This window comes from Manacus vitellinus, unplaced genomic scaffold (genome assembly GCF_001715985.3).
Source record: "Manacus vitellinus isolate BGI_N305 unplaced genomic scaffold, ASM171598v3 scaffold_14_pilon, whole genome shotgun sequence".
Taxonomy (NCBI): domain Eukaryota; kingdom Metazoa; phylum Chordata; class Aves; order Passeriformes; family Pipridae; genus Manacus; species Manacus vitellinus.
Genome location: NW_021939063.1, coordinates 14,396,819 through 14,422,093, shown reverse-complemented (window position 1 = coordinate 14,422,093; position 25,275 = coordinate 14,396,819). Strand labels below are relative to the sequence as shown.

The following is a 25,275-nucleotide window of genomic DNA, read 5'->3' as shown; positions in this document are numbered from 1 at the left end:
TTCCTTTTAAACAAAAAATTGCAAATTTATAAGACTACTATATTTGCATAAAGTGAACATGAGTAAACATCTTCTTTGAGCAGCTCTGCCATCTCCTGATAACTGCAATCATTAGTCAGTGTCATAATCAATGTCTTGCTCAGGCCTCCAGAATGACCAACATGGTGAAAGAAAAAAGAAAATAAACAAGCCAATCTCACTCAAAAGAACAGCAACACTAAATGTGATATATATAGATATTTGATATGCCAGTAAAAGGAGTTCCCCTTGGATAACCAAAGATTTTCAGAAGAAAAAACCCTCCAAGACCATCTGAAGTTAATGTGTATTTAATAACATCAAGAGCAGCAGAACCAGAAAACTGATTTTGCTGTAGTCAAAACTGTGAAGACTCATAGCGTGGGATTTCAGCTGAAGACAATGTGTTTAAACCCACAAATACAGTTTACTACACAACATGCACCCATTCCTTAAAATTCCCAAATCCATATAAAATGTTTTTAGTTTGGTTATTATTTACTAACTGGGTCATGAACAGACTGTAGATCTTATCTCACAGCAGGCCAGTAGCTAGAACAGCATTTTACTTTAAGTAGCACCATTTTTACTGCCTTCACAATCAGATCTGGGCATGCTACTAAAACTGCTTTCATGTAGTGCAAGTTTGACAAGAATGAGGCAATTTCAGAGATTTGAAAAAGGAGGGGGTGGGTAAAGGAAAAGTAGAATTAAATTACAGATGGTATCCTAAAAATAACACATAACAAAAAGGTAATTAAAATAATTCTTGAAGGCTTGACTATTACCAGTTATTTTTTAACTGCAATCTGAAATTTAAAATTGACATTATTTTGAACTCTTACCCAAGACAGTTCTAATAATGTTAAATCTGAATTTAGATCACTAAAACTTGCTATTAGACAGTCTTGCAATAACAAATGCTTGTTATTCTTTTCTTCCTCCATCTTCCATTTCTTTCACTTTGTATCTTTTCATAAAATACAAGGTTACCACAGGAAAACTAAGTGACAGTAAGGCAAGGGCTACATTTTATGCCTCTGGGGTCCTTAAGGCTGGGTTAAGGCTAATAGCCCCTGCTACAATATTATGGCATTAGTACTGCTTGTTTGAAACATTAAAAAAATCCAGTTCAAATGGTGCAAACTCATTGCAAGGCTGCAAATCCAAAAATGTGTTCTCATTTCCACATTAGAACCAACAATAAGAGGCAGTCAAGAACTCCCCCTTCCTTTAGTGCAGCTTCTTTCTGCTTCATAACAGCTCTTTAAATATGGTCAGTGGGTGATGACTATTTGAGAGATCAACAGTGAACCACAGCTGGGTTTTCTCTTTTCTCAGAAAACCAATAAACAATTAGCAGAGGTACTTGTTCACTTACTTGACTTGCCTTAGACAAAGTCTTCGGCTGTGGAAACACTTCTGGTTCTTTGTTTTGTTGTACAGTCTAAATTAAAAAAAAAAAAAAAAAAAGGAAATTGTTAATTTTATACTTTTAAATAAGGTACAGGCTCCACTTCCACAGCATCACCCCTGGCAACCCCTGGCCTGTGACCTTCTGTCCCTTCTCAGATCAGCAGCTCTGAGCAGTCCGTTTATGACACAAGTACAGGTGAATTCTTTAGGACCCACTCACCACCCACTAAAAGCACTAGTTTGAAAAACCTCCTCCTCTACAGACAGGTCTGTCACTGGTAGCAGATGCTAATGATATAGAACTAATGGAACTGAATGTCTAACTTGGCAATTCAATCAATATGACACAGTGGAAGTCCTTCATTATTTCTAAAAGGCTACTATACAACAGCACGTTTCCAAGGGAAAAATACACATAGTCTAAAAACAGCCTAAAACTTCAGGGATATCAGAATACCTGAAGGGGAGGGATTATCTTGCTGTTCAAGGCTGATGGCTTAGTGTGAGATTCTTTGAAGCTCTCTGGTGTTGCAAGTTGGCCAACCGAGGCAGAGATGTTCGGTGTTAAGGACGTTTTAGTGAGAGACTGCTGTTGCATTTGGTCATGCTGGGGGGTCAACCTGAGTTTCTGGAGAAGATCAACACTTGTATGAGATGGATTTGAGACAGTTCCCGTGTTGGTTGTTGTCAAGGGTGCTATGAGCTGGCTTTGGCCAGCCATTAGGTTTTGTGGAGCGTGGTTCCCCTCAGACGGCGGCTGATTCACCAGTGGGGATATGGGCTTGGCAGCTTGCTGCATAACTTGCATTATACTGTTGCTTTGTTTTAGGCCAGGAAGCATCTGAGCAGGGGCAGCTTCCATTGTCGAGGCTGAATTAAGAACAGGGCTTAAACGAACTGAATAGCTTGAAACATTTTTTATATCAGGCTGGGAAACTGAAGCTGGAGGCATTAGCATAGGTGTTAAACAGTCCTGCTGATTGGCACTGGTTTTAACGCCTGGACTTTCTGATTTCCCGAGGGATTGTTGCATTACTGGTGACTGGTCAAAGGAAAAAGGCAAAAGCAAACTGTGCTGCTCTCTGGCAGATGCATCTGTCTGCAGCTTCTCCATTCTCTCTGCGTTGGGATACGGAGCAGTGGGCTGTTCCTTTTGTACAGAGGTTCCAAACAGTTCCTCCAAAGTCAGATGCTTCTGCCTTGACTGAAATGGCTAAAAAGAAGGGAAAAAGAAGTTTTAAGCTTAGAAATATAGACAGCACTGTGCAACTCCCAAGGTCTATTACAAATTCAAGAAAACTACAAGAGACAACTAGGTCAAATGCATGTAAAATCAAGTGTGCCCTAGTTACAGGAATTTTGAAATTAATTTAATTTACAAGGAACATCCTGGCTATGGATGCTTTTTCTTTACAGCCTTCCTGGGACAGACTGTGCACTAGCAGTAAGGAAGGGAGAAGGCTATGGACTGTGTCATGAACATGGCACCTGCCATCATCCATCAGCCAGAACTACACAAGGCATTCTGGGGGGATGTGGGGAAAAACAGACATGTTGAACAAAATCCTCACTGAATTTATGAAGTTGGAAATAATGAAACGGCCTAAAAGATGGGAAAGTAACACAGAAAATAGAAGCTACACAACTGAACTAGCAATACATGCCTAGACAGTTTTCCTCACCCTTTACATTAACAATGCAATAGATGTCACAACAGGTAAAAGAATCTGTATACACCTAAACATATGTGTATATACCTCCTTGAAAAGTGTGTATATACATGTAGACAATTACATCTACCAGTCCTTTAAGTCTCTCCCAAAAATATGCATCTAGTTACACCACTGACATTGTTAGAAAAATATGATTTTAAGGATATCATCTTCTTAATATTTTACTGAAAATATTTTAAAATGTATTTTACTAAAGAGAAAAGAAACAACTATTAATACCACCCATAATCTCAAAATTTTCCTTTCTTTCCTTTTTTTTTTTGAGGTTGCACAGGACTAGAAGTTATGTAAAACAGCTGGACTGAAATACAACATTCTGTTCAGAAGCCTGAATGGCCTGCAGCACAATTCCAGTGTATTCTGATGGTATGTCTAAACAAAGACACTACTTCACAATGACAACTACTGTACCATGACATTGCTCTGCTGGCTCCAATTTTCCCAGCACAGATAACAGCAGTGAAGCCATGGCAATACAGGTGCCTAAAAAAACCTTGGGCTTGAAATCACACTCACTTTTGCCCTTGTTACTCACCTCTACTGCCATTGTTACTCATTTTTAGCCAGCTTCTAGTCAGGCACACTTTCATTTTGCAGCTGAGACATTCTATAGTTTATAAACCTTGTTAATTATGTTAGGAATTTTTTCCTAGAAAGTTGTTCTTACTTTCCTCCACTGGTATTACTGTTCCAGAGACCTGTGCTTCAACTATTAAGATTCCATTAAGAGAAAAATCACTGTTCCAGATCATTTCAAACTCTGCTTTTGACTTCAGTATGATTAATTGACTAACTTTCCTTTATTAATACATTACAACAGTCAAGTAATCAACTGACATCTCTGCCATGCTCTTGAGCCAACTCAGACCAGCCCCCTTACATGGATAGTCTCAAACATGAAGTTAGTTTCCAGCATGAAGTACAAACCCCACCTTTTGCCTTTGTCCATCTCTGGTTGAAATATACTTTGAGCATATCATCAACTCAGTGTGTCATGAAGACAGATCAACAGGGGTTGCAAAAAGGCAACATGACCACTTTATTTGATAGGAACAGAGTGCAGGTGCAACTGCTGCTGCTCAAAGGGTTTCTCCAGAAATCATTTCAGGTAAGTTAAACTTTACAGTAGGACCTCTGACTGCCAATTCAGGGTTCAGTATCAGTGTTCTGGTTCAGTTTTGCTGATTGCTGGCACGAAAGCATTGCATGATACAACTGATTTTAATTTTGAATGGCCAAGATACAACACTTCACTTCACAGTATCATAGAGCAGACATTTATTTTTATTCCCAAACATGTGGTATCTTTAGCATGAGATGAAGTTAGTCAATCAACATTCAAGTGTGACATTTTGGAGGGAGTTTAGGAATCTCACCATACTTAGCATATGCACACTATTTTTTAGGCATCTGTTTCAATTAGATGAAAAATGTATTTTTATAGTTGAAATGGAATGTCTTTCCAGTAGTCTTCCAGTTGTCCACATTATTAAAAATGTGGTTCAGCACCAACACAACTGTGATATATTCAAAGCCAGTTAACTGGCTTTACAGAATTATCATTTATGCTACCCAAGTAATTTTTTCCAGTATCTCTGCAGCTAATATTTTAAATAGCTCAACAGAATTAAAATTCTGACATTTTACATGTTCTATAAATCGACTTTCCCTTTAATTAATCCAGAGCAATTTGTTAGAATCTTATCTTTCCAGTTTTTCCTTTACTAGTTATTTGATTCCTGTTCCCCAATTCCATGTGCTGTCAGGTGGAGCACTTCAGCTGATTTTGTACAGTCTATATGGAATGACCCAAAAGAAAATATCTGCTTTTAAAGCAAAGCCTCAGGCAACTCTGCTGCCAGGGGTCACTCCAGCACTTATGCTGACCCAAAAGCAGAGGTGCTGTGATAGCGAATATCCCAGCAAACTCCCCACCCCTTACTTTAATTCATTAACTGTTCCTACCCCATCCCCTAAAACAGATTCCTGCTGCCCATACCCCAGCCTTAACTGCACTAGAAACTACTACTACTCCAAACTAAGTATTGTGTTTAAAAGTACTAAGTGCAAGGTTGCCCACGTTTTCATAGGGCACTTCACTTCTCCAACACGGTGGTTTATTGCATCGCAAACACACCAGTGAACTACGGCAGGGAACTAAAGCTCCTCTCCTCTGTGGGGCATCTTCTGAGGAGCACCAGCACTGCCCCTCCCGTGCCCACTGGGTGGCACTGCAAGCAGGCCCAGGGCACTTCGTGTCTTACTTACTGCAGAATTTACTTTTTTCCTAAATTTATCTCTAAAATGTCTTGTATGAAGCTACAGCTTTTTGTGCAGGATGGCAGCAGTAACTTCGAAGGCAGCACAGACAAGCCTTAAGGTATGAGACACCAGAACTCAGGGCTTTGAGCTCATGTGTGAAAGGCTGCAACATTATGTCCACCTGACTGATTCACTGCAATACTGTGGCACAGGCCAGTTTTTCTTGCTTCCTGTCTCTCAAGTCATCCTGCACATTACCACAGTCTGACTTCTTTCAGAATTCAAGCTGGCCCATTTAAACATACTTGGATATTCACAGCAGTGTGGACATTTCCTCATATTTTTAAAATGCTAAGTCAAAAGACAGAATTTAGGATCCTAAAGGTCTTCAAACTCATTAGTTTATTAGTGATAATACATTCAGCAGAAAACACTGCAGGCATTCTACCAAACAAACCAACTTTAGTACTGAAACAAAGTTCTAAATGGGGAAAAAAAAAAAAGAGCCCTTCATTTAGGGTTGGATGAAACATACCTGCTCTTGCACTTGTAATGAAGGCTTTTGTTCTGAAGGCTCTGTGCTTTCTGGCTTTGGAGGATTTGAATTTTGTTGCATTCCACAACTTGATACAATACTTAAGTCACTGATCTGATTCTGAGGGGGCAAAAAAAAAAAAATTAATATAAACACATAGGTTTAAAATCTGCATTTACCCACTATACAATCCTGTTTACATGGCACTTGGACTGAAATACAGATGCACTGATTTTTGTGAGACACTGTCAAATTCACAAATTTTAGGAAATAAAAATCCTACCAAGACATCCAGAATCTGATATGTAGTCATAAAGCTCTTACTCTTTATTATTGTATAAAAAAACCCCAAACCAAAACACGACTGGTTTTATACATTTTCACCAAGAAAGAAAACTACATATTAAAGAAAAGGTGGGCTTTTCACATCCTGTGTCTGCATTAGCTCCTAATGAGGAAGCTTGCTGCACTTCTTTAAATCAAGAACCTACTCTAGGAACTACTTAGAAAAAAAAATCCTGATGGAAATCACTCCAAGTGGCTTAAAGAGAGCTTGTCACCAGCTTATTTCCACCAAGTTTAACCAAACATGTGCATATATTATCAGGTGTTACTTTAATTTTCTGTGAACAAGACAAAAACAGACAAGCAAGTTGCACAATAACAGTCACTATGTTTACAGATTGAGTTTTCATCTTTAATAAATATATACATAAACAACTATAGAAACTGTATTACAGTTTACATCACCACTGAAAAACCCCAATCTGTAGAACAATCCAGCTTTCAGTGGATAAACTACACCTTGTGCACATGATATAGCTCAGCACTGGACAACACACGATGATTGCCCTGGTCACTTACAGCAGTAAAATACAGGTTAAACTTTTTAGCAACAGATTAAAAATCAATCTGAGCTTTATTCTTTTGTTTTCAAATTCTAATTGAAAGCAATAAATACAAAATCAAGTTGATATATTGTGATTTAGGGAGAGAGGCGAGAAGCAAATTGTCCCATCTTTCGTTTAGCCACCAACTTGAAGGTCAAAACTCTTTGTGCCTGAAATGCTGGAGGCCTTCTAGTTACAAAATCAGGAAAGGCAGTGTTCTTTTCACTAGAGGATGAGCTGCAGTATGTTTCCATGCTCATACTGAAATACACACCCAAACCACACTATAAAAAGCATCCATTCACTTCATTAAAAAAAAAATAATTCAGAGTTCATTCATTTTCACATATGGGCTTGATGTAGTGTGTACTTGAAGGATTAAGCTGATTTGGAATCCTAGATTAAATCACTCAGACCTTCATAAATCTCTTTTTCACTCCCTCTGCCCCCTTCTCATGCTGACACTCTGCCAATCTCATGTGGGCTGCACACAAGGATTACTGTATGATCCATCTGGAATGTACCAGGCAGATAAGTACTTTCTGCTCCTAAATACAAATTCATGTGTAATTACCAAGTGCCATAACATTCCTTAAAAAGGAAAAATTAAGACAGGAAAGGTCTCTCAAGAAGCCATGCTCCAAACGAGTTGGTTTCTTTATCATGTTAAGGTTGGCACACCTTGGCTACAAGGAGTTCCAGAGTTAACGTGCCAGAGGTTTGCTGTTAAAGCTGAGGTGGTCAACAAAACATTCTCCAAAGAAGCTTGTTTGAAACATGACCAACATTGTTCAATTCTGCTTATCTGGCAACTGCTACACAACTACAGTCACAGAGGGCTATGATGGGATCATGTTGAACAGATCCAGCTTGCAGTTCATGTCACACAAAAAGGAAATGAAGTCACTATTGCAGTTTCACCAGCGTTCTACAAGCATCAAGACATAATCACACACACATAAAACAACAAGAAATCAACCCCCCTAATTTTGAAGTAACTCTACTGTAACCTATGCCCTGCATATTTCCCTGTTGTATTACTGATACCACAGACATTGACCGTCCACTAAAAATAATCTGCACATACCCATTGCCTCTTTAACAGAATTTTACTTGTCCATGATTCTTGTAACTTTTTTTCTAGCTTTTCAGTAGTCTCAATGAAAAAGATCTGAAAATTAGAAGACAACGTGGAATATCCCAAGTCTCCATAAGCCATCTGTTGGAAATGTGTATTAACCAATATTGCTTCATCACATCCTAAGAGGGCACCAAAACAGGTGTTCTTGTGGTGGGGTTTTTTTTCCTCCTTTCCAAAACTACTTCAGTTTCTTCAAATCTGTCTAAATTGATACACCATTGAAAGATGAACCATTCAGGTTTCGACGTTTCCTTCTGCGATCTCACAAAAGGTGCTACTTCCACAATGCTGGCCTTCACACAAAGACCTCCCCAAACAGCACTGATGCACACACAATCAGAATTATTTTTTTTAATCTGTATTTTAAAGCATTGAAAAAAGACAGGCTTTTTCTTGGACATTAATATCTAGCCTGGGTCAAAGATATTGGATTGTTTGTCACATTCACTGGCCATCAAGCTACATGAGACAGTGACAAGATAAATTGGTTCATACAAGGCTTAATCCACATGCTTATTCCTTTCTCCTCATCCCACATTGTACTGTAACCACCTAGAATCCCACAAAGCCTCGAATCCCAAGTGCTTAAAGGAACTCTGCTGCACAAGCAACTTCTGGAAGGAATCAAGCACTGCACTAATGTGCTCCCCCTTCTGCCACCAAGAACCTACAGCACAGCTCTGCAATGAAATACTCACACGTGGCTTTACTACTGCACATTCCTGTATCATTGTACTTGGGAAGAGGAGTGTTCAGAATCTTTGTTTCCTTTTTAGGATCTCCCACACACTACCTTTATATTCATCCTGCAGTATGAATTTGGTCCTCACAACTATATAAAGTAATTCTTTCCTAAGGGAACTAACATGCTTCACTATGTAATCTTGTGAATTTAGCACTGGCAAAAGATAACAGACTTTTCCTTCCAAAATGAGTTAATTTATTAAAAGCACAGACACAGTAGACAGGACAGAAGTAGTAAATTGGGTAACAGAAAGACAGGGGCACAGTATTGTTACATTTAGTCTACAACTATTAAAAATGTGTTTCTTAGAGTCTACAGATGTACTGAATGACTCAATCTGTAATATCACAAGACATCTTTTGAGACTAAGAAGAGACAGATGCTGTTGGGCAATTTTTATTTGCTATTTCCAGAGACAAAATTTTCTCACAGCAGGAGAAATCACTGTAAAATGGGCCTATCAAGCTACACTTCAAGTTGGATCACATGATCAGTATTCAATCCATCTTGCCTGAAAGCAGAGACTGTTTCCTAGTACAGTGTACCTGAGGGAGGGAACAAGACATCAGTCTGAAAACAAGGCTGCTGGAACATGGCAGAGACAGCCCACCCTTTAAACAAAGCACAGCTGATGTGCTAAAAACTAGTTTCCTGAAAAGAGACATTTACTTACTCGTTCATATTCATCCTTGGCTTTACTGAGCATTTCCAGGATGTCAATGGGCCTGTTTTCATTGCAGCCATTGGTTCTGCTGGGACTTTTTCTGTCCTGGGAAACTTGCTGTGATCTCTGAGCTTCTTGTTCAACCACTCTGTAACAGGAAAGGAGAAACAGCACTTAAAAATTTTATCTAGAGTTAACATCTTGCAAAAAGCAGTATAGAAAAAGGTACTCTCAGCATACTAACCCATTTCTTCTGCCTGAATAAAAATGTAACACTCATCTGACCAAAGTTACTCAGGATTTCATCTGCTACAAGGTTTATACAAGTCAAATTGTCAAATGGTCTGTAGGATTTATCTCCAAATCAGAGAGCACTAGGCTGTCTCTCTCACACAGTTTGCCTACAGTAAATGCCACTTCTATAAAACTCTCCTGTTTAGACATTTTTATAATAAAATACATGGACATCCAAACATGTGATATACAAAGAACATGGGTTATAGTGTAGGTTAAGATACATTGTTTTACTCTTCCTCACATGCATTTTTTCCATATTTAGCCAAATCAAGCTGTATTATTCAGCAGAATCTATTACCAAACAGTTCTAATGTAGGATGAGGCTGAGCATTATACAACAAAACTAAGACAGTGGGAAAGAAGAGAGTTGGCTCACACCAGATGTCTCTGGAGTCAGTCTGCAAGGAGATGCAGAGCAAGTGACTCCTCACAGTCCCATCCAAGACTCTGGAGAGAACAGCAAACCATTTTCTTCCGGAGCTGCCCTGTAGTCATTCCAGTTACCTGCAGGCTGGAAACACGGTGTTCCTGCCAGCCTCTGGTGCCTACAGTTCACTCACCACTTCTATTCCACTCCTACTTGCCTCAAGTATCCAAAACTTCAATTCAAAAGATAGTTAAGGTACGCAGGAAGATGATGTGTACGTGGCACATTTCATTAATAAAAGGAAAGGCAGCACATACTCCTAATCCATATGCAGTTCACAAGATATACATGGCTGTGCAACGCGCTAGAGCTTATCCTCTTGAAATAAACACACACCAGCCTGTAATCCCTTCTTTTTTAAGCCTGCATTAATCAAATATGTTAAGAAAAAACAAGCACTGTAAACAGGGCAGAGCTCTGGAGCTGGCATGTCACTTGAGAACTTGCATGCTGTGGAACTGATGGCTGATGGGGGAGCCAAGAGGTGCCGTCACAACAATCACAGGCAGTGTCAATCATTCCAGCCTCCAGTTTCTTTGGGTCAGTTAGGATTCAGGACAAACTCTAGATTTTGTAGACTGTAATTATTTATATGCACCTCTATGTTGATATTTCTGAGGAAAGAAATAGTTTCAAGTCTTGGAAGTTTCTTCCCAGTTTTCTAACAACCAAGCCCCTTTACTTCACTGGAGTTTAGTTGTGTTTATTTGAAAAAGGGTTAGATCTGGCTTTCAACAATTCAGTGTTGCTTTCAGAATTGTTAATGACACAAGCTGGTTATTTAACCAGCTTCTGGTTATTAGTACAGCTTTCTCTGCAAGCAGCAGACACCTAGAAAGGTAACTCACAACAGGGGGGCCAATCTACACCCTGACAATTTCCAAGAACTGCAGCATGTGCTCGTTTGGATGGAGCAGCTCAACACTCCACAAGTGTTTCTATGGTGACACCCTGAGAGAACATTTTGTTCATGCATCCCACATGGTCACCCAGTCCTGACTTAGAACCTGTCTAAACTCACTCCAGAACTAAGGATGAGAAAGAGCAATGTAAAAAAAAAAAAAAAATCACAATACTTGGCTATGTTTTTAAGTGTTAGCATAATTGTATGAGAAAAAAGAAATACTTCAGTTAAAGGAAAAATTCTGGACAACTGATGTCACATGAGTGCTGCCTGATAGGGAAGCAAAGGCTTCACTCGAGACTCTCTGTCTGCTCTTAACTACTTGGCCCAGGTTTCAATGAAACATCCTCCAGTGAAAACAGTACCAGTTGGTCTCATATTAAAACATCTTCAAGGAGTACATCCATTTCACAGAAATGTTTCACAAATATTTCTGAAAAACATTTCATAATATTTTTCTCTTGTTCATTATGAAGTGTTTGTTACCTTTTTAAAATTTATTTTTTTTGTTGAAGAATAACAGTTTATTTTCTCATGTAGATAATTGTGTGGTAGCTCCAACTCCATCCTGTCTTGTGCAGGTTACATTTAGATGGTGGTGATGACTAAATGTGAAACTGCATCCCCAGAACTCTGAGATCTCTCCCAGTTCTAGCTTGCTGCCTGTATCTCAGAAGCCACTTTGAGTTGAAACAGGGTAAAACAAGCTTATCAACAAAGCTAAAAATACCTCCCCCTCCCTGATTTATCAGTCAGAATGCAATAGATTCACAAATATTTGAAACCCCCCAGTTTCTGTCCTACTTCTTCTAGAAAGCTTATCCCTCAATCAATCATCCTGACTTAACTAGAGCCAAGTTAATTGTTTCTGAAGTCAGGAGCTTGACAACTGCCATAAAATGTTTTCATTTCAGAAAATTCTAGAATTCTTTGAAAAAAAAAGAACAAAAAGTTCTGTAAATTGAATACCTTTCCTGGGGAAAAATAGCCAACTAATGCAAATGTGTACACTGAGTGTGCTCTGTGTGCAATCCAGGATTAAATCTTTTTTAAGCAAGGCCTGCTGTTTCTTTCCATTATATTGGATAGTGGAAGAGGCACACATTCCTTCAGGGACACAGGAGCTGCTGTGACAGTTTGTTGAAGAATATCTGCAGTTAAAGCCTTGAAAACATACCTGGCACAACCTCACAAAAGGGCAGGGGGCAGGGAGAGAGTGAGAAGTGACGTCTGTGATTACAAAGCAAACACTAATTTGCTTTTCTTTTGAAAGATAAGCCACCAAAATATAAATGGATGGTCTGCAATCTTGTTAACTCAGTCTGGCACAATAAGGTCAAGTCAAACAGCAGGGAAGAGAATGCAAATCTCCTTGAAACCTTTTATGGTTATGTTTTTAAAGTGCTGAGGTACTATAAAGGCAGTACTCCTTCCTATCAGTGATTAAGAAAAACTCACCTTAACACAAGGGTGTAAATCTAAATTTCCACTCCAGACAAAGACAAAAAAACTGTGAAAAAATATTAATACCCTTGGAAGAAAATGTAAATATTGCAATCCAGCAAAAAGGGTAAATATGCTTTATGGACTGTTATGCTATGGCTGGACTGGTCTGTTACCTGATACTTCTAAAGATTCCTGGGGTATCTGTAGCCACGGTTGGTGCTACAGTGGCCAGACTCCTTTAACACCAGATGGACTCAAGGTTTGCTCTGTGCCACTTAGAGCTGCACTGCAGCTGTGCATGACAGAACAGCAACATGGCAGAGTTTGAAGGGTTCAGCTTTCTCTCCCACTTCAACATGAATCATGGCTGTAAATTAAAAGGTGCATTAAACAAAGAAACCCATGCCCTTCTGATGCTCTGTTTATAAAGAGGAGAGGCAAACGAGGTTTTGTTATTTGTTTTGGTAACAATATTTAAAGAGTCTGTTTCATCCAATGTTTTCCATTAACTCTTGTAGCCAATCCTTATATTTGGAGAAGCCAAGTAACAGCAAGAAGTTCAACCCAACTGGGAAGAAAAAAACAAAAGCAGGAAATGGGAACTGTAGGGGGTTATCAGGATAAGAAAAAAGAAAAAGATTTTAGAAAGAGATCTTGATATCAAAGTCTGTAATTTATGTTGTCTCATACTGCTTCTGTGTGGAAAAGCCAAAATAACTCACTGCAAGAACTCCAGATTAGGAAATCAGCATTCAGCTGAAAATGTCTACATTGTGACTGGTTTCCATATAATTAAATATTATATATTTCCATAGAATTTTGCAATTATATATTTCCATAGAATTTCAAGATGCCCTGACTTGCAAGCCATGTCATGCTGATTAAGGCACACAATAGTTAAGGAAGTTCAGGAAAGTGGTGTGATAGTGAAGGGAAGCAAAGCCAAGAACAAGGGATGAGAAGACACCCTGTGCAGGACATCTACATTGTGCATTTGTGGTGGTGCAACAACCCTGTCTCACAATTCGAGCTCCATCCTAAGGACACTGAAGATTTGTTTTAATTCTGGAAGATTCTACCTAGTTCTCCTGCTATTCTCCCATCTCTTCACTTTAGTCAGGAATAATAACTCTTAAAAAAAACCCCAAACAAACCACAAACTCATACAAGAAACAGCCCACCACAAAACCAACCAAAAAAACCCCAACCATCCTTTATTTCATTATACTTTCTGTATTAGAAAGTCTTTTGCCAGCATCCCTATACAAAACAATTTAAAATAATGAACAGTGCTTGTGTGTGCTTCCTTTGGAGAATGCCAACTAATACTTCAACTGATTCTTCTTATCACTTAACAGAAAATTTTAATCTTGGAGGTTTTTTAAAAACAAAACTATCATTTTCATTACTAAAAAACCTGGTACCAGCAAGAATGTTGTATTTCCCATTTTAGGAGAGTGAGAAAAAAGCAGGCAATTTAACAGGTTCAGATTTTTTTCCTGTGTTGCATAAAAGAATTACAGAATAAGGTCCCAGTACTTACTTAGCCATGAGTTTTGCTATTCGATGACAGTCATTCTTGTCGTAAAACCAAATACTGTAAATTGACACTAGAAAATAAGAAAAAAAGTGTAAGGCAAAGAAATCAAATGCATAGGAAAAAAGTAAAAAACCAAAGTGAATTAGATCTGCAACGTGAATTACCATCAATTTCCACTCAAATATTGTGTGTGACCAAGGACTATAAAATAATCAGAAATAGCACCTGTGCAAACACAAATATCTTTAGTTAGATAAAAAGCAAGAACTACAAAATGCTGATACTGGTTGTAAATAAAAGTGGCAAGAAAATGAAGTTTGAACCAGCAAATGCCGTCTGCAGTTGCAGCCTCCTTTCTGAATTGCTGACTTTCCCATTTAAACTAGGCCAAAGAATATCCATTTAAAAAAAAAAAAAATTTTAAAGTTTGTCAATTTCTGAAAATCAACAAAAATATTAGTTTGAATTACAGAATGACAGTTCCCTCAGGGGCTCTCTGGAAGGTTCCCCATCCAGAAGGAAGCAGTACCAAAGCTCCAATCACGCTGTCACAGCCACGGAGCAGCTTCAAAATAGACTCATAGTGACCCCTACTCTTTGAAGGTATCAAGGACAAAGCAATGAGGGCAAAGGGGTTCCAGCTCAGCAAGACACTCAGCCCCATTCTGGCTTTCAGAAGTAAAATTCCACTGCAAGTTGGCAGAGTTGGAGCCTGACTGCTGAGCTGAAGATACTCCATCAGAGGGAGAAACTTTGTCAGTAGTGCCATGTGCTGCTCCTTCCCCAGGAATCCCACTTCCAAGGGCCTCTCACCCACACACGAGCTCATCTCCTCACTGTCCCACAGTTGTGTCAACACCACAAAGCTGCAGAACTTTTTTCAGAATTGTATTGAATCCAACCCACATAACAGATTATATTAAATCTTAACTCACCTACAAAGTTTGTCAATGCACAGTGTGCAAGTACATTAAAGGCAATTAGACACTTTATATATGTTACCATTAAAGTACTTTAATCTCTGGAAAAATGCTTTTAGCCTTGTAAAACTCACGTTTATACTGCAGTTAATGCTGATGTTATTATGAAGTTGAAATCACTGATTATAAAAATATAACTTAAAGTGAAGGAAAGGAATGTTTAAAAAAAAATACGCAACTTTTTCCAGCCAGATGTAGATTTTTATTTCAAAGTGAAATCCTTTTCTTTCTTCACTCACTTTTTTTCCCTTCTCAAAATACTCAAAAATCTCAAGCCAGCCCACTCAAAATTATGTCCAGCCAAGAGGGCAATTATTTGCCAAACATTTTCTCTAGAGGTTCCAGTTATCCCAGGCTTACATCCTCAAAAACTCACATACACACCTCATTTCTAGAACAATATCATAAGACAAATTGAAATTGTTCTTTTTCTTTTACTCAATAACAACTGTATTCATTTGGGTGTTTGTTTCTTTAGAGGTTCCAGCTCAAGACAACAAAGCTTTTCAAGTCATAAACAAAGAAATCAATGCACAAAAGACATAAGCCAATACAAAAGCATTTCATACATGCTTATGCTTATAAGCCATACAAGCCAATGCTTATGAAATGCTTGTATTAAAATTTACAGTTTAATACAACTGGATTGTCTGCTGCAGAGAAACCTATAAAAATTTCCAGTTTGAGCTACTTCTTTAGTCATGTAACATATTTTAGCACTGAAGAAAAGTTCTTTCCCTTCCCTGACTTCATTATCAGACCAACTGCCAAGAGGAGAAAGCTGCTTCAAAAGCATACTTGCTGAAGAAAGGAAGATAAGGAACCCATAATGATATCTTAATGGGACAAATGATACAGTCACACTCAATTCTGCCAGAAACAGGCCTACACAAGATCAGAAGTAGATCCAAATATCCACTTGGTACTACTGGCAAGCAATTGTAGGGAGCCACTGCAGAACATTAACAATACTGCAAAGATGTAAAGCAGGTTATGAACAAGTAAACTCAGGCATTAACATACGTCCAACAAGCTGGAATGTTTACCTTCCTCTTTCCAAAAGAGAACTTGTGTACTACCACTTCAGCTCCCTTGCCCCTGCAGTGTGTGTGTGTCCCAACTGCATTACTACATTTGATGTATTTCTTACATGCAGTTCCAGCTATGAACAGCCTTATATCAGAGTTGGTTCTTACCAGCTCTTTTTAAATATGTGATTTTTTTGCTACACCCAGCATAAACATTAGCTGAACGTTCACATGTCTAATGGCACCTTTCTCCTTGCAGTTCTTTCAAGAGTTTCACCCAACAGAAGCCACTGAATTAAGTGACTCATTTTTCCATCCAGTTAAACATCTTTAAAAATCAAGTAACAGCAGTTTGTAATCATCATCAGCAATATCTTTCACTAGGATTCACATTACACTTTGGCACACCTGAAGTAATGAGTAACCCATACCACAGACAAATCAGGTTTCATAAAACTAAAACAAGTCATCTGTTATCTTTATCTTTGTTCTCCTCTGACATATGTAATTTTTATTAGAAATACTGACCCACAAATATTTCTCTAAACACATAACAAAACTCCTCTCCAAACTTGATTGAAATTAAAACTTCATTGATTAAAACTTGATTGAAATTGCAATGGAAAACCAGAGAGATATTGAGAGAACAGAAGCATTGTGGAAGTCTTCTTGCTCAACCCTAACAGCTGGATGGTACTAAAAGGAAGGCCTTGGACTCTTCTCCATTGTGCTCCCACTGCTCCATGGGACAGTCAGGTCACTGTGCCACTGCTCTGAGATCTGAACTAAGAGTGGGAAGAGTCAAGTGCCACTGCAATGCAGAAGCCTCACTCTTTGGCAACATGAAATGAAGCTGCATCCCAGAGCTGTAGTTTCACTTCAGTTCTCAGTTTAAGTAAGCAGAGAGGCAGTGTCACCACCCTCACATTGCCACAGCTGTGCCATTATTTTTACAGTTCCAATGTAGGTGTTACCACACAATGCGGCAGAACAACTGGAAGTGGAGGACAATAACCCTTCAAACTCTGGAATGAAAGGACTCCTATTCTAAAACCCCATCTCCCATAAAGAAATGCACATATATGCATCACTTTACACTTCAAGCACAGTTTAAGGCAAAATCACATAAAGCCATCTCTCTTAAAGCTTGTATTTCTTCTAGTTAGCTGAAGTACCACCTCTCCTCAGTCAGCTCTAGTATCTTCTCTGACATTCCTCATATTTATTTCCTCAGTGTACGTATTACCCTGCCACATAGATTTATAAATCATTAGAATGAATAAAAAAAAGTTCCTTCCTTTCTTATTGTTTTGAGTATCTTAGGCCATTTCACTAACACAGCTCACAGCACAATGCCACAAGCATTAGCACTGGAGCAATTCCTCAGGTGGCAAACAGCATCTGAGATCAGGAACACTTTAACCAACTGCCATCTGACAGGATTGTATGGAATGAGAAGGATTGCTGCTCTGCAACACTGAACCGTGGCAGAAAGCCCCTCGTAGTTTGAGTGCCATCTTTCAGGTCAAAATACCTATTTTTAGAAGTTCTTAACAGTTTTCAATCGTTCCTCCCCTCCTCCAGCTTGCACTGCTTCTTCTGCTCCAGAGATATGAAGAACAGGCTCCTTTCTTATCTCAGCCTAAAGCACTGGGTTAATGTGCTTGCTGGAGAGCCCGTCAGCCTCGGCAATCACAGAGATGTGTTACACTTAAAGTGCTGCCAGCTGGGGACACAGGTGATAAGGAGAGACTTTCCTTCCCACTTCTGAAACCAGTTAGGAGCTCTTTCAAAGACTTTTAATACAACTCATTTTGCTTTTGCTGTTCTGAATACAAGTTGTTTTCATCAATAATACAAGGCCAGAAGACAGCACTTTGTAACTGAGTTTTCCACTTTAACGTATAAAACTCTCCAAAATCCACCATTTTTGTATTACTAACTCTTATCTTGGATAGGAATAAGAAGCAAGAAACCCCACCCACCCCCCAAACAAAACCCCCCCACCAGACAAGGACCACTTATTTTAATACCCAGGTTTTATGCTGAGCATCTGTCTTTTCAGCACCATGGAAATCAACCTGCCTGACCTCCCAAGTGAACTGACTTGGATTAGAAACTCTTTTAATCAAGACCAACACCATCGATACAGAGGGAAAGTTATAAATGAGAAAGGCTCAGAAGAAGTGTTCCTGCAGACTTTAACAGGTAAGTTGGCCATTCCTTGAAACTTTGCCTAATTTTCCTCTATGATTAAGCAAACTATGAACTGTCAGCTCCAAATTCTCACATTATAGATTGAGTGAAAGTACTGAACTTTCAGACTGGACTGTTAGTACTGTGGCAGAACTGTATGCATTTTTTGAAACAGAGTTTAACATACTTTTCACAGAACACAGACAAGAGAAAACAAGCTTAGGTTCATTTAAAAAAAATAGGTCAATGGGATTCAGTGCTTCATGAACAAATACGCTGAATACTCTAAAGAATGTGCAGGTGTCCAGAGGGAAAGTTCAACAAGGATCAAATATACCCAGCAGACTAAGAAATAATAAATGGTATATTAAGTATAATCTAAAAATTTTTACCTTTTAAGAGAAATTCCAAATTTAAAATATGTTACAGTAAGTCAAACAACCTCCTTTCGATTTGTTAATTTCTTGCTTTGTTCACCTTTGGAGATATTTATTTTCATTAATTCTTTATAACAATGAAAAGCAGAATACTTTTTTTCTATTTACTACTGTAAGTAGTATATTGTCTCACAGCTTGTTAGTCACACCCTCTATCATTTTTGCTATAGGGTCTGATGCCTCACAAGGAAGTGGTGTAAGCTTTGGGGCAGTGTTATAGTGAACTTTTAGGGTCCAGTGTTCTTTTGGGGCTGGAACCACATTGTGTAGACAGAATAATTTTGACAACAAAATTTCTGGAGTTGGGAAAGATTTCCCCATTAACAGCTAAAATATGAGAAGGGTATGATTGGGGGGGAAACCTCACAGTGTAATGAGTAACAAAGTGACCCAAATGTCTTCCATTTTGCTCAGAGAACACATCAAAAGGTAGACAGAACAAAGGTACTGTATCACTTGCTCTGTTCTCCTTCCAGAATGCCCATGAAAGTTCCCTTCATGCCCCACCCTGCAAAAACAGGAGGATCCCCCCAAGAGCCATGACAGATAAATCAGTAATTTCCAGTGAGAATAAAATAGCAATTAGCTAGTCTTGGTCTAAGTGTGAAAAAGCATCTGTGCAACTGGATAAAGCACCTCATGTCTACAGCTTAACAAAACTAAGTTCTTACATGCAGCAAACTAACAATGTCATTGTATAGTAACAGCAGGTATTTGAAGAAATCAAACTACAAAAGAATGGTAAAACCCCACCAAAAATATTATGATGTAGCATGACAGGCAAATCATTCTTACAGCCTCCAGCCAAGCAAAAACAATGGTTGTGTGCTGCTTGCAGAGTTCCTCACATAACTTGTGAGCAGCTCTGCATGGGCTGGAGCACGTTATGGTATCCTCAGAACAGCTCTCAGGCCGTTTAGGACAGAAATGCCAGAGGTCTGATCTGGTGCCTGTAACACACTTGGCCCTTATTATCTTTTTAAGTCAAGACAGAATCCCAGAACAAAGTGAAAATGTGGAGTTTATAAAACAGTAGTATCCTATTCAGTTACAAATACTGTTGAGACAGAATCTTCCCCAAATATGCAGTGACATAATTTTGCTTTGATCATCTGCTATTTGTACCATGCCCTGATGAAGTGTTAATCTCTGTCACTGATCCTGTTACAACCGAACTATACAGGTGCAAAACATGTTTCTCTGCCCAACAGCAGTATTAATAAACATGATTTTAGGTTTTTACCAAGTAGTTTGAACCATCCCCCATCTGTAAGCTAAGGAAACAGAATCAGCAGTTCAATCACTCAGCAATCTTAACAGGACAACTTACCCTTAAGAGTTTGTAATGATCCCAGTACATTTCTTCAAGGATACAAAAAACTCCACTCTACAAGAAACAGGGCTGTTGCCAACACTGTGTAAGAGGCAGCTTTTCCTTACACAAGCCAGCAGTCCATCCTCTTTCAGTCATTAAGGGATCTCAGCAGAACTTCACTTAGAGACACAGCACATTAAGCCCTCAGAGATACACATTACATTAACCACTAGCTTAAAGCTCTGATTTGAATTAGTCCCAAAAATGCAGAGTTTTTCATGCCAGCAGGCAACTGAGCAGAAATGGACATCCCTCCACACAAAAAGAACCTGGATAAGAATCCCCTGATCTGCCCATACAAATAAAACATATACATGTTGGAATTTGTCTGCAAATTCAAACCAAGCCTGAAGGGGGTTTTAGTTTGGTCTTGTTTTTTAAAGTTTCACAAATGCTATGCTGATAGAGGCAAAAAGCTTTAATACATTTCCATCGTATAAGTTGTTTTTTTCTAGCTAATTCAGGGGACAAAGGCCAGAAAATTTGGAAAGTCTCATGTAAGAAAGAAAACCCAAAACACAGCAACTAAATGCACAATGTAGGGAGTTAGTGGTGTTGAAATCATAAATGATAAAAATCTCAGATGCCATTTTCAATGCTTTTCAGCTTGTGTTTGAACAAAGTGAACACAAGCAGAGGACACAAAAACCCATCTGTTTATTTGTGGCACTTGGGAAAATAACCAATGACATACTAACTACACTGAACATTTGCAATCTGCAGTTGGTGGAGACAGGATGGAGTGATGAAAGAAAGGATAGTTTCTGACTAGAGTCTTTTAAAATGACAGTGGGAAAGAAATAAGAAGAAAAAAATACTCTTGGTTATCTCAGAATGCAATTATTTCCCACAACCAGTCTATAATTTTTCCTTGCTCACCTTTGCACAAATTCCTTCCTTCCTCATACTCTTCTATGTCATCTCTATCCTAAGTCCCATGAGCCTCCCACATATCTTACAAACCAATGTTCCACAGGAAAAGGAGAGCTTTTATCAAAGGAAAACAAGCAGCTTTGGGGTTTCTAATGAACTCACACATGGCCTATATCTTCTCTGATTACAACGACCTGAAAGGAGGTTGTAGCAAGACAGGGGTTGGTCTCTTCTCCCAAGAAGCAAACAGTAGGACAAGAGAAAATGACCTCAAGCTGTGCCAGAGAGATTTAGATTGGATATAAAGAAAAATTTCTTCATGGAAGGGGTTGTCAAGCACTGGAACAGGCTGCCCAGGGAAGCAGTGGAGTAACCATCCCTGGAGGGATTTAAAAGCTGTGCAGCTGTGGTGCTTAGGGATGTGGGTTAGTGGTGGACCTGGCATTGCTGGGATAACACTTGGGCTTGATCTTAAAGGTCTTTTCCAACCTAAACAATTCAATGATTCCTTCCTTAAAGTGATCCTCTATTCACTCCCACTGGTGTACACCTGGTAATTCCACAGCAGCTCCTGATACCATCAGCAGCTTCAACAAACAAACAAATCAACTCCTTGCTTCCCATGTCACCAATTTCACAGCTGCAATTCTGAAATGACACCTTTGCACCATGAGAACCCCCTGCTCTATGGGGTGACTTCTATTTATCTATTTAACCTCATGTAAAGTTCATTTACCCACATAGTCCCTCCTCCTCTTTGTAAGGGCTGCATAATTTACACTTTCAGCTCTTTGGAGCATCAGCACTTTCAGTGTACCCAACTGGAACGTAGCACACTGGGATTGAGGCTCAATTGATGGCACAAAACACTGCTAGAATTCAAAATGCAGCGAGAAGATCCCAAGTACTATTTCACCACTCATCTGCACCCAAACTTGCTGGAGTCTAAACTGCAGGAAATTTAGAATAGACAACTATCTGCTGAGTCCAAAGCCTATTGTGGAGAAAGAAACCTTCAACCTAGAGCTTAGCAATTTTCTCCACTTCTTTTAGAAGCTAATGATTAATATTTTTTTTTTTTGCTTGCAAGAGGAAGTTCTTAGATCTGTCCTTGCTGTTAAATACTTTAAAAATCTATCAATCTTCATTATTCTTTCTTAGTTTTTATTAATCCTATAGCACTGTGTATATGTTTAGATTACACCTATCAGATCATTACTTTAAAAGAATATAGCAATATTGCACTTTGACAGTATATTCTCTTTTTATTGAAAGCAGGTGATGATCATAATATACTAGCACAGCTATTTAAGTAAATTTAGCCCTGCAGACAGAAAACATCACCAGACATTTCACTGGAACCTGCCCCATTACATTATACTTGAAACAGATATCACAGTAATCAGAAGTGATCAAGGTTATAAAACAGAACCTCAAGTTTATATGGTTTAGAGAAAGTTATACTCACAGCTGGCATTTCTGTAGAGAAGAAAAGGTTCATGGAGCTGAAACTCCAAGTCTTTATTTACTGGCTCAACCAGGTTGTGCATGTTCAGTCGATTCACTATCGTAAAACCATGATAAGGAGAAGCTGACCTTGTTTCAATGAAAACAAAACCAAGGATTAATATCTTCATTGACATAAATAATTTTCTGAAACTGAGTTATGAATTAATCTTCAAATCTCCATTGCTTTATTAGGTGGAGCTTTAGCAGTCCTGAAGCTCTCAGTTTTTCTTCTATGCCATTTCTTGGCTGCCACCTAATTTCAATTTCAAACTACACTTTCCTCAAAGCAGGATTAGGATTAGCATTACAGTTCTACACTGTTAAACTGCTGAATCAAAGATATGCCTCTAAAAAAACCCTATTCAAAAAAACTAGGGCAGGTCCAGCATTAAAATTCAAGTGTATTCAATACTTGACATGAGACAGTTTTGAGGCATTTTAGAATTCTTTTATTAAAGGAGAAAAACCCAAACCACTTACACAGCATCATTTCCCTTACTGTAAATAGACATGACAATAAAAAAGGGCTGCTCTCTTAAATAGCATGAAATGCACTTCTGGGGGAACCATAAGCAGTAATTTCTTCCTAAAGTGAAACTCTGAAAATAAGGAGTTACCCCGGTGTCCTCAAAGTACATATTAAATTATTCAGAATTATACTGCTTAGTGAAACTATTTTTATTATCTAGATATTTGCTGGACACCAGGTTCAAAAACACCAAGCAAGCACTGGAAGTTCAAGATAGTTTTAGATGTGTTTTCTCTTGCTGCATAAATGTCATGTCAGCACTCAGCTGTGCCTGTAAGCAGTCACATAATCAACAACACAGCATGATGAAGGTAGGATAAAAACCAGACACAATTAGCTAGTAAATATTAAGATTTCTGTAAAATGTGGCCACCTTTACCTAATAATAGACAACAAAAACCCATCAAGAGCTTCCAAGGAAAGGGTAAACAATCCTTACCACCACAGGTCAGATAGATAGATATCTGATGCACCTGATAGAACCTGTTTGAAATTATCAGCTAGTTACACAGAAACCCTTTGCTTTGCTTTTTGGGTTTGTTTGTTTCTTAAATTTGGTTCACTTTCTTACACTAAGTATTTGGAAGCTGGGAGCTGAAGTAACAGGAACTGGCTACTCAAATCCCTTCACAGTGCTAGGACAAACTATTGTAATGACTGAGCTATGACAGTCTGCTTCAGGGTGGCTTTAGGCAGCATTATTTCTATGTCTTACATTCAACAAAGTTTTATTTCATTTCGATTTTTTATTTGCTTGTTATTTAAAACTTAAATTCATGATTGGTTTTATGTGCTCTCACCCCTTTCCCCTGTCCCACAGAACTGGAAATTTCTTTCATGGTTTTCATAAGGAAATCAAATAGTCCCTAAAACCAGACACCAGCACAGCTCCAGCTTTTGGGCAACTTCATCCATTTACAAAAATTTTTGCCATTTTCCAGAAGTAGGTTAGAACAGATTATTTAATTTGTCATGTCTATTGTTTTCATAATCAACTTCATGGATTTTAGGAGACAAAGGACAACCTGGCATTTAACAAACTGTAACAAATTATACTGGAATAACAAAATAAGCTCAACAAACTGGGGTTTTATGTGGGTTCATTAAGTTTTATGATTTCTCAGCAGTACTTTTAGGAGCTTTTGACAGAGTTATTTACCCCTGTGCAGAGTTTATTCTTTTTGAAAATGTATACAGCTGTTAACAGCTGGACAAATAAGGAACTGTGAGTATGAAAGCTCTACATGGAGATATCTGAAGTTTGTTTTCTTAAGGCAGGAAAACAAACATCACCACCCCTGTATCCCCCCCTAAGAAACTCCAAACCAACAAATCAACCCTTACCTTCTGTACACAAATAAGGTCCCTTCTATGTCGGTTTTCTCCTACAAAAGACAGCAAATGCATTTCAGGGATGTGCTTGTTCACACAGTTATGTAGTTATGTTTTAGAATGTTTTAATTACAGAGACTTACAATAGCCTTAACTTTCCATAAGGTTTGACATCACAGGGCTAAAAACGATCTCTTATTTTCAGAAACTACCTATTTTTTTTTTACAAAGATTAGGGCATTAATCTCACTTCCAAAAATTTTCTCATGCTAACAACCTGATGATGTGATCTACAGTATTCCACAACCTTCCAAAGCTGATCCTGTAAGGGCAGCCTTTAAACATCGGACAGGTTGTTTTCCACAGTGTTACTGAAAGAACAGCAATGACAGCACAGCCAGAAACACAACAGAACTACAGGCCACGGCTGTTTCATACTCCAGTTTCCAGAGCAACCTGTACCACGGGCTTGTGACCCACAAGCACAGAAAGTTCGTGCAGCTCCAGGCCTGAAGTTCCCCGAATTTCCGCTTCTGTAGTTGTGTGACAAAACCGGCGCTCAGGCCAAAACTTGTGTTTTAATGCAGTGACGGACACTAACACCTCTCAAATCCCACTCTTCCCGAATCAGGGCGCTGCGCAACAGGCGAAAGCAACAACAACAACAAAGTACAATGAGAAAAAAGCCAACGGGCACCAGGAACCAAAGCGCCTCCGGCCCCAGCGCTGCCCCGTCACTGCGAACCCCCGAGCGCACACACGGCCTCGCCTCTCCCTCTCTCTTCTTCTGCTCCTCTCCCTCTTCTCTTCCTCTTTCTCTTCCCCTCCTCTCCCTCTTCTCTTCCTCTTTCTCTTCCCCTCCTCTCCCTCTTCCTTTCCTCCTCCTCTCCCTCTTCCTTCTCCTCATCCCTCTTCCTCTCTCTCCCCCCTTCTTTTTCCTCTCCCCTCCCTCTCCCTCTCCTTTCCCCTCTCTCTCCTTTCCCCTCTCCCCCAGCACA

General features: G+C 38.9%; 1 protein-coding gene and 1 long non-coding RNA gene across 3 annotated transcripts in view; one reads left to right on the top strand and one right to left on the bottom strand.

Annotated features, from left to right (window-relative positions):
* LOC108638893 overlaps window positions 1-18,285 on the top strand; it is a 33,048-nt gene extending 14,763 nt beyond the window's left edge. Inside the window, exons 2-3 of the long non-coding RNA XR_001920142.2 lie at window positions 3,433-3,533; window positions 18,092-18,285. This is a non-coding gene — a long non-coding RNA (uncharacterized LOC108638893). The remainder of the gene's footprint in view (window positions 1-3,432; window positions 3,534-18,091) is intronic.
* The window catches only part of DCP1A (decapping mRNA 1A), a 31,056-nt gene extending 6,367 nt beyond the window's left edge, over window positions 1-24,689 (bottom strand). The window contains exons 1-8 of one of the 2 annotated variants that reach the window (XM_029958291.1): window positions 24,421-24,689; window positions 24,290-24,330; window positions 22,376-22,503; window positions 14,022-14,088; window positions 9,414-9,552; window positions 5,965-6,084; window positions 1,892-2,647; window positions 1,400-1,465 (exon numbers count right to left, since the gene is read on the bottom strand). In XM_029958291.1, coding sequence (XP_029814151.1) covers window positions 1,400-1,465; window positions 1,892-2,647; window positions 5,965-6,084; window positions 9,414-9,552; window positions 14,022-14,088; window positions 22,376-22,457 — 1,230 coding nt within the window. In that variant the 5' untranslated portion in view covers window positions 22,458-22,503; window positions 24,290-24,330; window positions 24,421-24,689. The remainder of the gene's footprint in view (window positions 1-1,399; window positions 1,466-1,891; window positions 2,648-5,964; window positions 6,085-9,413; window positions 9,553-14,021; window positions 14,089-22,375; window positions 22,504-24,289; window positions 24,331-24,420) is intronic. The other variant, XM_029958292.1, reaches the window with a different exon arrangement.
* Between the last annotated feature and the right edge of the window lie 586 nt (window positions 24,690-25,275).